General features: G+C 28.2%; 1 protein-coding gene across 2 annotated transcripts in view; it reads right to left on the bottom strand.

The window, feature by feature from the left end:
* The window catches only part of LOC111626210 (FYN-binding protein 1-like), a 34,999-nt gene that overhangs the window by 10,475 nt on the left and 7,233 nt on the right, over nucleotides 1-17,291 (bottom strand). For both annotated transcript variants that reach the window (XM_023369520.1, XM_023369521.1), the window contains 2 exons: nucleotides 15,810-16,600; nucleotides 15,607-15,727 (listed from right to left, as the gene is read on the bottom strand). In XM_023369520.1, the coding sequence (XP_023225288.1) occupies nucleotides 15,607-15,727; nucleotides 15,810-16,593 (905 nt within the window). In that variant the 5' untranslated portion in view covers nucleotides 16,594-16,600. The remainder of the gene's footprint in view (nucleotides 1-15,606; nucleotides 15,728-15,809; nucleotides 16,601-17,291) is intronic.

The following is a 17,291-nucleotide window of genomic DNA, read 5'->3' as shown; positions in this document are numbered from 1 at the left end:
CATCCGAATCTAAAAACGTCCATAATTTGTATCGATTTTTAATTTAATTAATATTAAGGAATAACAAGTTTTAACTTATTTCGTAANAATTGATATTTTATAAAATAAATTAAGTGTTTTAATTACAATAATGAAATAATTTATATAACAGAATTTTTATATCTATTAATAAAATTAGTTAATGTGGCACACCAGCATATTGAGATATATGGCAAGTTTCAAGGTAAATCATTAAGTAACTGCATAATTGATATCTGAACAAAACCAGCTAAATTCACAATTCCTTTCAAGTACTGTACATGCAATGCAATCTGGTGAGTATATCTGACTTTAGTACAATGCTGTCAGATGATATAAATGTTCACTAGTGAATGTCCAAAATGGCTGCTTCACTTGAGTGTTGCACAAAGGTTGAATTATATGCTTAATGAAATTTTTGCATACAGAGAACTTGATAACTATTGATATACATTGTTGAATGTTGTATTGGGTGTACCAGTTTATTCCAGAAAGCAAATGAAATGCAATGGAATGGCATCATCTGGATTTCCCAAAACTCTGAAAAAAATCTGTACACAACCATCTGCAGGAAAGGTTATGCTTCACAGTGTTTTGGGATTGTAAAGGAGTAACATTACTTGCCTAAGGTTCAGACAGTAAAAGACACAACTATGACCTTCACCAAACTAAGGCCAGCTATCTAAAGGAAATGTCAAGGTAGCCTTTTCAAGAGCATGTGCTTCATGTAAGACAGCTCCAGGTTTCATACAGCAAATGACATTTGAATTCTGTTTCAACCTAACTTATGTGATTTGAGAGCCTTCTACACCCACTGTACTCCTCTGACTTGCAATCATGTGACCTCCCATCTGGGGCACTGAAAGACACCGTAGAGCCACCATTTTCACTCCAATAAGAGGTTCAGTTTGTGGTGCATGAGTGTCTCTGCAGTCAGCCAGAAGACTTTTATTTCTGACATTCGTGCATTGGTATCCTTGCTAGCACAAATGCATTGACACCAAGGAAAATTAACTTTGAGACTTAGACAAACAAATTAAATCTTTACTCTGTATATATACATTCCAGAGCAGTTTGTGGTTACTTAATGACTGACCCTTGTACAATTACAGTCCATTATGAATGAGTTTGTTTTGCAACAGGATTGGCCAATGTCTAGAAACAATGCCAATACAATAAATTATATTAATGTTAATTTAAATTTCAATGTTGAATCAGAAATAAAAAACTTGAATTAATGTTGAAAATTTCTTGATTTAAAATTTAAACATATAATTAGGATTTTCAATATTTTCTTATATCAAATCTTATATGCAAAAATATGTACTATTTTGAATATATTAATTTGAATTAATTAGGTGCTTTTAAGTTAAAGTTAATTTAATAAATGATACATACTCTTTGCTTCCCATAGAACTTCTTCTTTCTTTCATGACCTAAAAATAGTGAATTATAATCATTGTAATTGATGATGATAAAAAATAATAATTGCACTTTTTCTAGGTGAACAAATTTAAAACATTGCTTTATTAAAGCAAAATTACATGAAAACTTCAAATGTTTTGAATCTGTAAAAATCACAATCTAAAAATTTGGTGAATTCATTTTTATGTGTGTTCCCTGAAGATTAGTCTAAAGCAGGGATAGGCAACCCGTGGCCCACAGTAATATTTTTTGCAGCCTGCGTAAAATATGAATAAATATATCAATTTGCCAGCTTAAAGAAGTATGCAGCAAAAATTCAAATGTTATTTTCTACAACTTATGTATGTGAATAGTTTTTCCCCATGAATTTAGTAAAAATTAAAACAAAAAACAGGCTAACAGACACATTGAAACGAATTTAAAGTTAGCAGTGACTAACATTTAACCAAATATTTCCAATATATTATGTTTGCATCAGTACCAGAAGCTAAATTAACTATATCTATGCTAATTTAAAATTATATATGAATACATGATTGTGATTTACCAACATTTTTTTCCCTCATTTCTCTTTTATGTGGCCTGCATCAGTTCAAAAGTTTTGAAATGTGGCCCTTACATAGAAAAAGGTTGCCCATCCCTGGTCTAAAAAATCAAAAACATTTGGGACTTTTACATAATTTGCTCCAATACAGCAGTGTTTTATATTTATTGAAATTAATTCATTTTGGTATTATATGTATAATGAAAGAATTAATTTAATTTATTCAGAAATATAAATTTTATAAAAAATACAAAAACAAATGGATAACTTAATCTTACTGTTTTTATTGAATTAGCATCCATTTTTATATTATCCAATTCCACATATCCAACTGAAAAATTTTAATATTCTTTGTAATTACCAGTAAAATAAGATTTTAATTAAAGATTTGGAAATTTACTTTTTCCTTTATCATTTTGCACAAGCCATCTTCCAACTGGATTATTTTCCATTCTAAGAATTAATAGTATATCTCCTTTCTTAACAGTTAAATCATTCTGACTTCCTCTTCTATCACTTTTTACATAACCTTTTTCTAATGGAATTTCATCTCCTGTTAACTGTAATAAAATAAACATTGTTACTTAAATTTTTAAATAAAAATACTAATTATACTAAGCTTTCTTACACCAAATTTTTTTCTTCTTTTATCCAATTCTCTTTCTCTCCTTTCGTGTTCTTTTTGTTCCTTTTGTAAATCTTTTAATAATTCTCTCTGACTTTTACTTCTTTTCCTTCCTTTGCTGTATACTTGAAATTCATAACTGTAACAAAAATTTAATAATTAGGTAAAAATAAGAAACAAATTAAAATAAATATAACAGAATATAAAATATTACTTAGAAAAAGGCATTTCTTCATATATTTTATCATCGTTTACCTTTAAAAAATAAAAATTTGACTTAAAATAAATTCAAATTATAAATAAAAAAAGTACATAAAAGACTAAATTTAATTATTACTGTAATAGTTTAATAGTTTTAACCAGTATGTCAGATTTATACCTAGCATTTATGATTCTTTAAGTGTTCCTGAACATATCTAGTGTTTTCTAGATATGTTCTACTTTGTTCTAATGGTGTTTAAAAAAACAAAAACAAATGACAAAAAAAAAAGATAAACAAAATTAACCTGTGTATCTTGATATAATTCTTCAAGCAAATTATTATCTGAAATATAAAATTTGTATATTAAAGTAAATCACACAAAAAGTTATTTCAAATTTTCATTTCTTCATATAAGAAGATACCTGAAAAGTTTTCATTTTTGTTCTGTGGTAAATGATAACTGAACTTTTTAGGAGGAAGTATTGGTGGAGATAATTCATTATTTCTAATTTCTGATCCACTCCAAATACTATCAAAATTTTCTAAATCATTCTCTCTCCAAAACTGTTTTCTATTAAAAATATATAAACATATATTTATTTAATTTCAAAACAATTATATTCTTATGAAATTTAATATATAAAAATTAAAATTTTTTCATATTTTAAAAACAAAGTTCAGGTCATGAACTTATGTTAATTTATTTTATATCTTTGTAACTGAAATAAGAACAGATGAGATTTTATAAAGAGTAACACAAATTAATAAGACACTATTAACCTATGATTTAATGACTGTTTACATAAATGTCTTCTTAAATTTACCAATAGTAAATGACTATTATATTACAATATCATTAAGCAATACTATTTCTCAATACACACTTGACAATATACCAAATTTAACTTTGTTTTGACTGAAAACATTAATTAACAAAGAGAAATTTCATGTATTTATGTAAATACTTCAATACATGACCTTATAAGTGAATAAAGATAATTTATAAACTAATTGTTGCAGCTGTGTAACTAGTAATTAACTTAAGATTAACTATCCTTTAACTAATTTTTAAACTAGAACTATGAAAGTATAGTTTAAAATAGAACTAGAAAGATAGAAATAGTAGTAATTCATTACATAATCCAACCGAATTTTTCATTTTAATAAATTATTGAAATAAAATATTAGTTTCTTTATTTTTAACAAGAAATACAAAATGAAAGCATAATTTTGGATCATTTAAAGAAAAAATCTTTATTTATAATATACACAACTTTCTTGACTAAGTAAATTTTGTAAAAATTATTGTTTATTAAAATAATAAATTATTATGTATAGAATTAATATTTAAATACAAAATTTAGAAATTCATATACAAAATGTAAATTACAGTATTATCCTTCATTGAGAAATTTTTGAATATGTTTTATGTGAATATTGCTATACATTTATTACAAAATTACAAACATTTAAAATTAGTATACCCATAGAGTATGCAGATTATGACTTATATACTAAACAGTTTATACAAAAAATGTTTAAAATCACATGAAATGATTTTTGTTTATTTGAGTAACAAAAGACATAGAATTATGATTAAGCATAGAAAATTATCTAGAATTAGCAAAAGAAAATACTTGATTTAAAAATTTAATATTGTGATTTTATATATTATACAATATTATATAATATTATACAATATTAAATATATTGTGAAACAATAATAAAATAGGTAAAAGATAGACAATGATTTTAATGTAAACAGCAGATAAGTTTTTTATGGAGAAATTTTATGAACTAATAATTTAAAGACAGTAAATAGTTTGTAAACTCAACACAGTTTTCATAAATATATTGTTTTGTTGGAAAGATTAATGGTTTCATCACAGCATAAACCCACATTAATAAATCCTTATTATTACAAGTTCCATTAATAATAAAAATAAACTAACACCAAGGAAAATTAAAAAATATATATTAACAACAATAATAGATGAGAATGTCAAGGAATTAAAATATTTAAGAAATAAAACATTTTTAAAGATAATTATAAAGGCTGATCTTTTCTTATTATTTTTTTGTTTCAGGAAAAATAACAATGATAATGCAGTATTAATAAAATAGCCAAATAATACATTAAATAAATCATAATCATGTTTACAATAAAAATAAACATAATTAATATAAATGATAAAATAAGAATTTACTTTAGAGTAAATTGCAGGGCCGTGGAGTCAGAGTTGTGCAGTTTTGGTGTTTTAGCCGGAGTCAGTCATCAAAAAATCTGCTGACTCTGACTCCTTTTTACTTCTCAATTTGTTACGTATATAAAACGGAAAAGTATTGGAATCATGTCAAATTTGACCCTCCAAATTTTTTTTTGCAAATCTACACATACGTTTGGAGACCTCCCGAACCACCTAAAAAAAGTCAATAAAAAAGGAAAAATTTGTGTGCTTGTGTGTGTTGTCATCTAATTTGTTTAATTTCTTTTTCTGTTTTGATATATTAAACAATATCTCAGAATTGGTAAAGTTTAAGAAACAAAATGTGGCACTGTAGTTTGCATATAAAGGGTCATTAATACTATTAAATTTTGGTTCTTAATTAAAGGTTGACAGGGTGAAGACATAAAAGTGGTCATGTGTCATATCTCTTAATAAATATTTTACTCGTTATTAGCGTACAAAATTTAAAAAAATAACATAAAACTCGTCACTACCCTCAAAGTAAGCCTTTTTGTCATTTTATAATAGCACAGTAAAACCCGTTAAGATGTTCTCACCTACGATGTTAGAATGTGTATGGGGACATGATTTAGTTCAACCACTCCGACACTTAATAACTAACTCCTGTGTTAAACCACCTGACTCTGATTCTAACCACTCTGACCACAGAAATCATTAGGCTTCAAACAGGGTGAACAAAATCATGTCCCCTCCATACAGTCTAACATCCACACATATAGAAAAAAACCTTGAATCTCTTGCATATCTCAAAATTTCAAGGTGTCCTGAGTCCAAAAATGTAAAAATTTGGGAGGGGTCACTTTTTGACTGAGCATTACACTTTCCCTCTGTTATATGTAGTACAATCCAAAAGTTCAGGGACTTGGCTTAAAATTCCTTACCTTAAAAAGTTTAAAGGTGGTTATGCATTGGCAATATAAAGTAATCACCTTGGGCAATGATACTCTTTTTCCAGTGCTTGTATAACTTCTGGAAGCACTGCTGTAAGCCAGTTTTTGAAATCTATCGTAAGGTCTCCTGCAATGCTGCTCTCACCTCATCTGATGACACAAAACGGCATCCCTACAAATGCTTTTCCATTGATGGAAACAAATAAAAATCACATGGGGCTAAGTCCGGTGAATAGGAGGGGTGTGGAAGCACATTAATTTGAGTTTTGGCGAGAAACTGTGTGACCATTTGGGACCGATGTTCAGGTGCATTGTAATGCATAAGGTACCAGTCTTCGCACTGCCAGATCTGTGGCCATTTACGACAAATGGATTCCTTCAAATGACATAAAATGTCTAGATAATGCTCCTTGTTTACTGCCTTCAGGAATAAATTCTGAATGAACAATTCCTTGAGAATCAAAAAACACCTCCATCATGACTTTCCTTTGCTCGGTGCATGCTAAGATCTTCCGTTAAAATATGCTGGCAACCAGTATTTGATAAGTGAGTAGTCGCAGTGATTTTTTTAAGGGTTTGGCAACGATCTTTGCGAACACATTGAGAGACCAACTCAACATTTTCCTTGTTCCGTGAAGCCGTAGGTCGGCCAGAGCGTTCATCATCTGCAATGGATTCTTGGCCCTCCGATGCCATTAGTACACCTTTGATTTCGCCATGTAAAATCACTGTACACCTTTCTTAGCAATTTTAAAGTCTCCGTAGGTGTTTCACCTAAACGCTGACAAAATTTAATGTTGCAGTGCTGTTCTTTAAACTCCATTTTTATTACGTCGCAAAACAAAGATAACTATCTCCGAAAGAAAACAACAGCACTCACAGTTTAATCACGTGACATGGGCGAAACCAACCTGAACACGTAGGAAAGGTTTGATAGAATCAATTTCATACGCTGTAACTTCAAATACATGCTTTTGTCGTCATACATTACTGCAGTCCCCGAACTTTTGGATTGTACCATGTATATAACAGCCGGAAAAGTAAAAATTATCAAATACATATTTATATATTGACTGTGTCATTACTTAGAGGAGTCTTTTAGCTTTGGAATAAAAAGTTTCTACATTCTATCTTTATTAGAACTCTATTTATTGAACCTTTTATTCCGAGGTCACGTGATGACATCAGAATTTCCAGGTCTCTTTCGGTAACAAGTCTGCCCCTGGTTGGAGTCAGAGTCGGTAGATTTTTATGCGACTCCACAGCCCTGGTAAATTGGATATATCATCATCCGAAGCATCATAATAATGTATCGAGAAAATTTTAAGATCAGGGAATTTAAATTTTTACAATACTGTAAATTTAAATGAATTTTAAAAACTGTTTTCATTAAATGTTTTAAAAATTGTAAAATCATCACTGCCAGTTTTTAAAATCTTAGTTCAACAAATAAATGCATAAATCATTTTGAAAACAACTAATCTGAGTATAAACCAAACTAAAAAAAATTACATTGCCTATAATTTTTAAATGAGTAACTTCTCAATTTAATAGACAGAACATTTTTTCTTATATGAAAAATTAGAAACTTATTTTCATGAATAGAGGCATCTAAAAGGCAGCATGCTAGAAGGTTGGATTACAGTTAATGATTATAAATTACTCAATTTAATGGGCTAATTGGGGGAAAAGAAGTGTCTGTTATTGACAAATGTCTGTAGATCAAATGGGTTTCAATTATTAATGAAGAACTTAAAATGTGCATAATATTAATATGCTTTTCATCCTTTTAGTAACACACATAATAAGTGTTATGGCACTACTCAGCACTTTATTGCAGCACCCTTGAAATCTTATGGCTTCTCAATTGAAAACAACTAAATTAACATGTCACTGATATATGTTAAGATATGTAAATTAAAATTAAAATAATTACCAAATAAATATATAATACATAATTTATGCCACTAATATACATTAACTATAGTATAACTGTTATAAATTATTTTTGATTTATAATAGTTAGCTTTTTTTTTAATAAAATATATTATTTTATACAAAATATAATAGCATATATGAAATTCTAATAAATATATTAAATTAAAGCAAATAAAAATGTTAACACTACACTAACATTCAAAATATAAAATTCTTATTGTAAAAAAATAATTATGTTTAATAATAGGTTTGTTCGTTTGGTTAAGAGAGCGCTTAGTTTCACGCTATTGTGACGTAATTTCTTCATTTTTTAAATAAACAAGTGTAAAATTGACGTCGAATTGACATAAACGTGCACACCACTCAAATGAACAGGCGTCGTACTGTAATTAGTCAGCCTTTCTACAGTTCGACATTTTCACACGGACTAAATATTGCAGAATTTCTATTATATTTATCACAGTTACATTTTCTGTACTTTTTTTAAAATATTTTCCAATTTTTACAACAACGATAATTATTCTTAAATTTCAGCATTATTCAATCCCAATATCACGTAATTACATATCGTATGTTGGTTTATTTCTCCAGAGACTATCTGATACAGTACAATCTCGATAATCTGGCAGTTCGCTAATTCGACACGTTCAATAATCTGACACTAGTCATTCTCGAGTATTACCGGCACTGTTGCTAACAAGTAAGTCATAGACAAGTTTCCCAATAGTTCAAAATTCAATTTCCAATAAATTTGATCAACATCCCACTAAACGTAGCTTGATATAGAGCCCGAGCTTGGTCACGATATTAAAGATTTTTGAGCGGCCTAAGATGACGAGCCTAACAACGTACAGTATCTCATAACACAACACTGTATAAATATAAAAATCAGTCCTCCGAAATTCCTACCAAAAATAGTGTACCTCCCACTAAATTTTCTACGGTCGCTTCAATTTATCACTAAATTTAGTGAGAATCCAGCAATTTGGCAACATTGATTACCGACGATTCAGCGCGCTCGGATTTTGACCAATCCTCAAACTGCAAACATGCAAATGTTTTCTTTCCGATTGATTAAACCATTGAATTCTTCCAGTAATCCGATACTGTCCCGGACCCTTATATATCGGATTACCGAGATTGTACTGTTATTAATAGTCGCATGTATCAAAATATTATAGTACTTTGTGATTTATACATGGGTGCATAGTTGAAGTATTTCCGTGAAGAATTTGCGCAAATTAAGACGAATTATTCCACTTCGATTTGGAAGATGCGTTCTAGGTATTCGTTAACAGTCACAGCAATGTAATAGTTTTTAAGGCTACACATAAAAATTCAAATTAAGAGAAAATTATAACATATATTGTACAGTACCAAGTTAAATGACATTTAAAACGGAAATTTATATGTATTATACAAGAATGTGAAAGTTACCTTTATAGAACCATAAGAATCATTCGGTCCTTGCGCTGAACACAGAGAAGTCTCAAAATTTAATTTTTGTAAAAAAAAAATACCCAAATAATTGAAAAAATTTAATTTATGACCGACTCCAGTCTAATTTCTCACAGACTAAAATTAACGAAGAACTATAAATATCGAGTAGTTATTCTAATTTTTTTCGGTTAGCAATCAACCTTTTGTAAATTTATCACCACCCAGTGTGAGATTGTTACATACATAAAAATTAAAAAATGCGCTGTAAAACTTAATTAAATTACAAATAGTATTAACAATTAATACATTATTTCAATATTACATAAAAAGATCGCGTATATCGCAACCTAATTTATTTCATAAACAATAAATGAATATATTTAAAAATTTTCTCTAAAAACGTTTAAAAATTTTCTAATTAAGATTTATTTCTGAAAGGTTCGCATTAGATTCGCATCCGAATCTAAAAACGTCCATAATTTGTATCGATTTTTAATTTAATTAATATTAAGGAATAACAAGTTTTAACTTATTTCGTAATACATATTAAAAATACAAAAACCGTCTATTTTATCTAGGATTTATTTATTTTTAATATAACAAATAATATTTACGAATATCATTATAATATTTATTAAGTTAAACTTTTTTATTCTGTTGATGAAAACAAATTCTTAAATTTCTATTGGTTAAAGACAGGAACCAACGAAAATATCGAATCCGGAATGACTTCAACCCTCTAGTCAGAGCTAAACCTGTTTATCAGAAAACAGAAAACACTAATTTCTCCAAGATTAGTTAAACTACTTTAGGATATACCGGTTTAGAAGAAATCCAGTTTTTCGTTTCTAAAATTTATAACCAGAGGGCCTACACATAACCAGAACAAACCCACCTGGTCATAAATTACAACCAAAGGTAATATTTGTAGGCCTACATATAACCATTAATTATTCAATTCTCGTCGACAGCTTTTCATCCCAAGTGTAAATTGTGAAGATTTTCAAATTCTCATCTATCTTATATTCTTAATATTGATTCTAAATTATAACAGAATTTTACAGTATCTCAAGTTTCAAATACGAGAAATACTAGTATGGTTTACAGTGAAGAATTTATGACACAACAGTGTGTCAGGAAGATTGGATTTGTTACGCAATAGCATATAATGGAATATATATCTATCTGTTTTGTATTTGTATACAGTATTAGGAATCGACCCGGCTAACAATAAGTCAGTCAACGTGTATGAGGAATGGAAAACGAAATTCCCCGAATATATGAGAAAAACTATGAATTCTGATCGAATTCAAAAACAGATAACTCACTGAGATAAGCTATTTTTCCGTCGTGAGAGAGATTACCTCCTTACTGCATAGCATCCTGAAGACGTGACATTAAAAAAAGAAGATATTTCTACAAAAAAGCAAACTAGATTTAATCTAGGTAATTCAGACCGGAGTCACAAGTAATCAAAACAACTATTTTGCTAAGGTGGAAAGTCGAAGGAATGCTAGTTTAGGTGACCCAAACTATCGTCCTCTTTAAAATCCGCGACTTGAAAACAAACACAATATTTAGTTAATACTTTCTTCAAAATAATAATACAGTATTTTATTGTACAAAAAAGTTTAATGATTTCGTTGGAGAAAGTAATGTTAGCTACCATGCTTTTTATGCAAACCTGATTTTGCAAGTTTTTCACCTAACTTTTAAAATGCACCGATGCATATAAAATTTAACAAGGAAACGTTTAAATATTTTAAACACAAGCTTATTTTTTATATTTTATGCTTAATTTTACACAAAGCAATGCTTAACAAAATAAAAATAAATAGTATTTATGTTGGTGACACTGATCATTACAACAGATAAAAAGTTTATTTTTACTCTACTGCAAAAAAATATGGCAGACAGTGACTTATTGGACTGCAATTTGAAAAAATTGTAGATCTATAAATTCCCACAGTCGTCCGTCTGTCCATTTGGCTTTCCTTAATCCCGAGAACGGAGTTAGACAGATGAAAGACGAGACCAGAACATGAAACCTTAGGAGCAAGAGGCCCCGATTAACAATATGAGAACTTCCGATACAAACCGGAAGTCACGTTATTTCAATTCAACTCTTTTCCCTTGAAAGTTATTAGATAAGTGACCGGCACGACTATTGTTAAAGGAAAAGTATGATGTACAGGGATACTAATTTGAGGTGGAGAGCATATATTTGAAATTAAATCAGTTAAAAGTATGATTAAAAATTGCAGCCCAGCATTATGACGATGTCACAATAAAATAATTGCTCGTATTTGCGTAAATTTTAACAGCAGAAGCTTACTTAAAATCTCGAGTGGAAGAAAATTTCCAACTCGAGAATTTGAAAGAAAATTTGACAAGAGAGATTTCTTTTATGAAATTTTCTTCCAACTTAAGAATTACTATTTGTACACATGAGAAGGTGCCTGGTGACTGAACAGAAAAGTCATATTATCACTCGAAATTTATCATTTAAAGCTATATAATTACGTAAAATTTCGTAACCCTTTGACTACAGCAACTCTATCATTACCTCGACTAATAACATGTGTTTAAATTTTGCTCTTTTTTGTTTTTATCAAATACATTTAACTTCCTATTTAGCGTATAATATACCACGGTAAATCCGCAAATTGCTTGAAAATAATTATGTGCGCAATAATACACACACTACTACGTTTTACTACGTCATAAAGAAACTAAACAAAGAAAAATGCACACTATAATATAAAAAATATAACTCATTACCAATCACGAAGACTTTACTCGTTTAAAAACTACATAATACCGTTTTTAATAAAAATTACGATTACAGAAATTAATCGTACGTTACATAATTATGAAAATTATAAAAAGTACAGGTATATTAAATCAACACTTTACTAAATTTAACAACTAGACACGCACTATTCAGAACAATACAACGGCTCATTTGGTCATGCATTCCTGCCATCACCGATCACGGTAAATCCGCCACCCGATAAATCGGGAGTTGACTGTAATTACGTTTTTAATGATATTTTCTCCTAATAAGTAATCAATTAGAAATACAACTTCATATAATCCTTTTTCTTTTAAAATACTATTTAATTATTATTAGTTTTAAATCAAATTCTAAATGACAAATAAAGCAATATTATACAGCAACTATAAACAGTATCTAATCTATGACATCCCTATTTCTAAAAATAGGTTTATTCCATTTGACGTCATCACATTCCTTTCTAGTTCCTTCTTCACGTAAACAAACAGAATATACAATACAGCGTTTTCTAAAAACACAATTACGATAATGAACTGAGCATTTAAAAAATAACTAAGTAAACAAAAACACTTTTTAGTTGTTAAAAAAAGAAAAACAATTTCTAAACAAGTCAACATGAAATGCATTGAATGAAAAATTAATTCAGTACGATATTATATGTATATGTATATTTTCAAAGATTTTTAATAAAGAACACTGAAAAATATCTTCCACAAACTTACAAAACTTAGGTTTAATTGTTAAAATAATTATTTTATGGATGATTATATTTTTTTTTATCAGATAATTGTTATTGTCAAATTACTTAATAAGATAAAATTATTTTTGTTTATTAAAAATCATTTTAGATTCAATTTTATCTCAACTTTATGATTAATTATTGATGTTTTAATTTATCAAATATTTTACAAGCATTACATTTGTTCAAAAATTATCTCTAGATTATAGTAATGATATAAGATAACTATAAATAGAATGATAGCCACTCTACTGATAATTCTGGGAATTACCGATACTTCATAGTGATTTGCATTTTCAAAAATAATTAATAAATATTACTCTAAATCAATAGTTAATTATTATTAATAAAAGAAGGATTAAATTGAATTTTTTTTCGCGAGACTCAAATTTATAATGGATTGAGTCTCACCATCATTCAACGTAGCCCATTATGGCAAGATAAACAAAGAAGTCATCCAGCACGAACAATGAAAAACGAAATATTACAGGAAAACTCGTTAAAGTTTATCATTAAATCAAGCATTTAAATTATAAAAACCTAATCGAAAATCCATTTTATATACAGTAAAATCCACTGGCTGTAATTATGAATATTATCAGAATTAACGTATAAATTACGTATAAAACTTCGTTTATTGTAATCATAATTCGGTTATTGTTACCATTATTTCCACTGTTTCTATTTCTCTATTACATTGACAGATTTCTATTCAAATCGGACTTAGCTTCAAAAATAAAATCTGAGACGGAAATATAATCCAATCGGAATGAAACGTTTAACGTAAAAGTAATCATTTATTTGTTAAGAATTTTTATAAAATAAAAATTGTTAATGATAGTGTAGATCTGAATTTTCAGAGCTGCATGCATGGATGAAAATGGAAAGTAAAACTGGTATTCAAAGAACTATTAATTTGTACAATTTATCAATTTGATAATTACCTACAGAACAATCAATCACCCAGGTAAGGTCGATTAAAGTCGATTAATTAAAAACAAAATTTACAGAATAAAAATTTGATATAATAATCCTGGTATAATCTTTAAAAAATCGTCAAATGGATTGTGTCAAGACCACTAGGACAAAAATAAATGGTTTTTAATGATGGACTCGGTCATTGTCATGCTTAGTTATTACAGTTCACAATGTAAATATCTTGAATATTGATAATTAACGTTCAAAGTAATTAATGCAGGCTGGATGGCCGAGTGGTTAACCGTTAAGGTGTCGGACTACCGCAACGGAAAATCCAGGCCTCCGAATCCGGAGGAGTCAAAAAACCCTAAAATATTTCGGAGATGATTCGTCCTGGATATTTATGTCCGGTTCTTTCCCTCATCAACCGACCGTGCCCCCATTACGGGCTGGCTGAACCCACGATAGGCTTGATTAATTAAAAGGCCTTTTAGTGCCTGGACAGATACTGAGGCGCCAAAATAAAGTAATTGATAGTTCGGTTAAAATTTCTTTTCTAAGAATATCTCCCGAGACGAATCCAATTAATAAATTTTAAGAAGAAAATTTTTATAATTTTAATAAAAATAATACCGTAAAAACTTTCGTTTGAAATACAGAATACAAATTATTCAAATTTTTAACACAAAAATGTTCAATTTAGAATTTGAATGTGTATTCAATGTTTTTAAAACTTTTATTCCTTTTATGCTTGAAAAATATTGTATCACTGTCACACAAAGATGCTTATTGTTCTACTATGATTTTAATACAAATGTATACATTTTCTAGTATGCATTGTTTATTTTAATAACATACCAATTTAATCCACGATTTTCTAACTAGTTGTAATCGATAATTATGAAACAGCATAATAAAAAAAACTTTAAAATAGTATTTAAAATCTTAAGGCTAACTGTAACCTGTTTGATTATGCACAATCTCCAATAGATGACATAAGAATATACTTTTTCTAAGGGAAAATCCTTTTTCAAACATTTTGGAAGATGGAAGTAGATAGAACCAAATAGTTTTTGCATTAGAATTCTATTTAATTCTTCTATTGACGCATGGTTTAGAATTTTGAAAACTAAATTAGTTAAGAGGTTTCTACGAATTTTTAGTCATAGAAAATCAACGAATTAGATTTTCAAAATTATGAACCTTGCATCAATAGAAGAATTAAAAAGGATTCTAATGTGAAAAACTACTTTGTTCTATGTACTTCCATCTTCCAGAATTTTTGAAAAAGGATTTTCCCCCATAGTAAAAACCATTATATTTTAATGCCATCTACTCCAGATCACATGCATAACCAAAGAGTTTACAATCTGCCTTAAAGTGAAATTTCAATTTTCACATAAAAATTGGGTGTCATCAACTGTTGAACATATCTATAATTTGATACTATGTAATAGAATGTGAGTTAATCTAAAAGTATCTCAGAAATAAACTCAGAGAGTTATAGAAAGCACTGATGATAAAAAAAATGATAACAATGGTTGTAGAGTATTTCCATCCTGACACTATATTAGAAATTCAGGGTAGTTTGTTACAATACAATTATTCAGTTTACAATCTAATTGATAAATTTCATAAGAATTCCAAAAAAATTATTCTTAGTTTTATTTCTGTGCTCTAATTTCTTTATAAATGCAGAAATACTTATTTCTAATAGAATTAAATAATATAAAACAATTTAATATGCATTTTTTTAATATAATACACTATGTAGTAAAATTTATGTCATACTTAAATCAATATAATTATTTATGATCTTACTGTTTTCTATTATTGTAACATCTAGTGGAGTTATTAGTAACATCTGTAGCAGTAATGGACATTTGTTCAATTTTATTAGCAGATGGAAGTGGTGGAGGAGGAGGTAATCTTGAAGGTTTCTCTGAAAAATAAAAATTATCATCATCATCATTATTATTATAAAAAATGCAAATTCACAAAATACCCATTTTTCAAATACCTACTTGAAATTAATGGTTTCTCTATATTACATTTCATTTTTAATGGAAATAAAACAGTAATATTAGATGGCTTAACTGGTTTAGGTGGTGGAGGACCCAACACATCTAGAGGAGGAAGTTTAGTTCTTTTATATTGAGCTTTACACACGTAATTATTATTAATAAAAACTTCAGAATAAAACAACTTCTGAGGGGAACTAGATAGTCTTTTTTCAATTTCTTGATTTATATCCACTTCATAAGTTCTATTCCACACTGTCATTACATTTCTTTGATTATCTGTTCTTTTTAATGAATTTTCATGTTTGATTAGTGAAGGCTTTATAATATTGACTGTGGGTGATTTGTTATCATTTTCACAATCACTGCTATAACTTTCACTGCATAGTCTGTTTTGAAAAATGGAAGATTGTCTGCAATCTCCTGATGGACTACTTTCATAATTTTCTTCCACACCACTATCATTTGATAAAGTATCTAAACCAACTTCTCTACTCTTGACTGATTCTTCATTTGGCTTGTTGGTTGTTTTTTGATTTTTACAAAATGCTGGAAGTTTTACATTGTTTGGCAAATCAAAGACAGAAAGTGACCTTGAAATAGAAGGTATATCTAAATTCCTAATATCTTGTTTTGAAGTACTTAAATTTGATGCAGATGATTTTACAAAGTTTTTGCTTTTCTGATTTTTATTTCTTGGCTGAGTATTTGCTTTCATTGATTCAAAATGTTGAGCAAAGAAATTTCTTAAAGCTTGTACATTTCCCCTGGATATTGTTTCTGTCATTCTTATTCTAAAAAGAAGGAAAACCAAAAAGAATTCAGTTAAAAAATTTATGTTTTCATTAAAGAAAAATAAATAAAATTTTATCAAAAATGATAACTATTAAAGATTAATTTCAATAAGAAAGTTATAAATTTGAAATGATGTACCAATAGGTCATGAGAGAAAGTTAAACCAGGAAGCTATAGTAATGCACTTTTAACATTTTCCGCATTTAGTTTGACCCCAAAAGAACANAAAACTTTTATTATGTTAAACTTCTTTAAATCTAATATTTAGTTTATATTTCTATACAATATAAAATAATATATATATTTACAAAGTATATGAAAAGAATAACAACATAATATAATTTAATATTAAATATAAATATTATTTTTATAACTTGTTCTGGTAAATAAAAATATTAAAACTCATGGGAACATGTAGTACTTTATTCAGTGTATCAATGATTCTTAGAATTCTTAATGATTTAGCATTTTCTTGGAAGCAATATTTATTTCTTGCTCAACATACATTGCAATTTTATGGTAGAACACAGTAATGCAAGTAAGAATTTCAAGTAAATGATTAAGGTCATCGCTCTTATGTTTTAAGTACATGCATTAAATAAGGTATTCAAACTTTAGAACCACTTCAAATTGCATGCTGAATAATAAGTCTGCTTTAGCATAATATTTGGGGTGTAACAAGAAATGTTG

This window comes from Centruroides sculpturatus, unplaced genomic scaffold, assembly GCF_000671375.1.
Source record: "Centruroides sculpturatus isolate CEXI.00-Female unplaced genomic scaffold, Cexi_2.0 scaffold285, whole genome shotgun sequence".
Classification (NCBI taxonomy): Eukaryota; Metazoa; Arthropoda; class Arachnida; order Scorpiones; family Buthidae; genus Centruroides; species Centruroides sculpturatus.
This window is presented reverse-complemented; position numbering and strand designations above follow the sequence as displayed.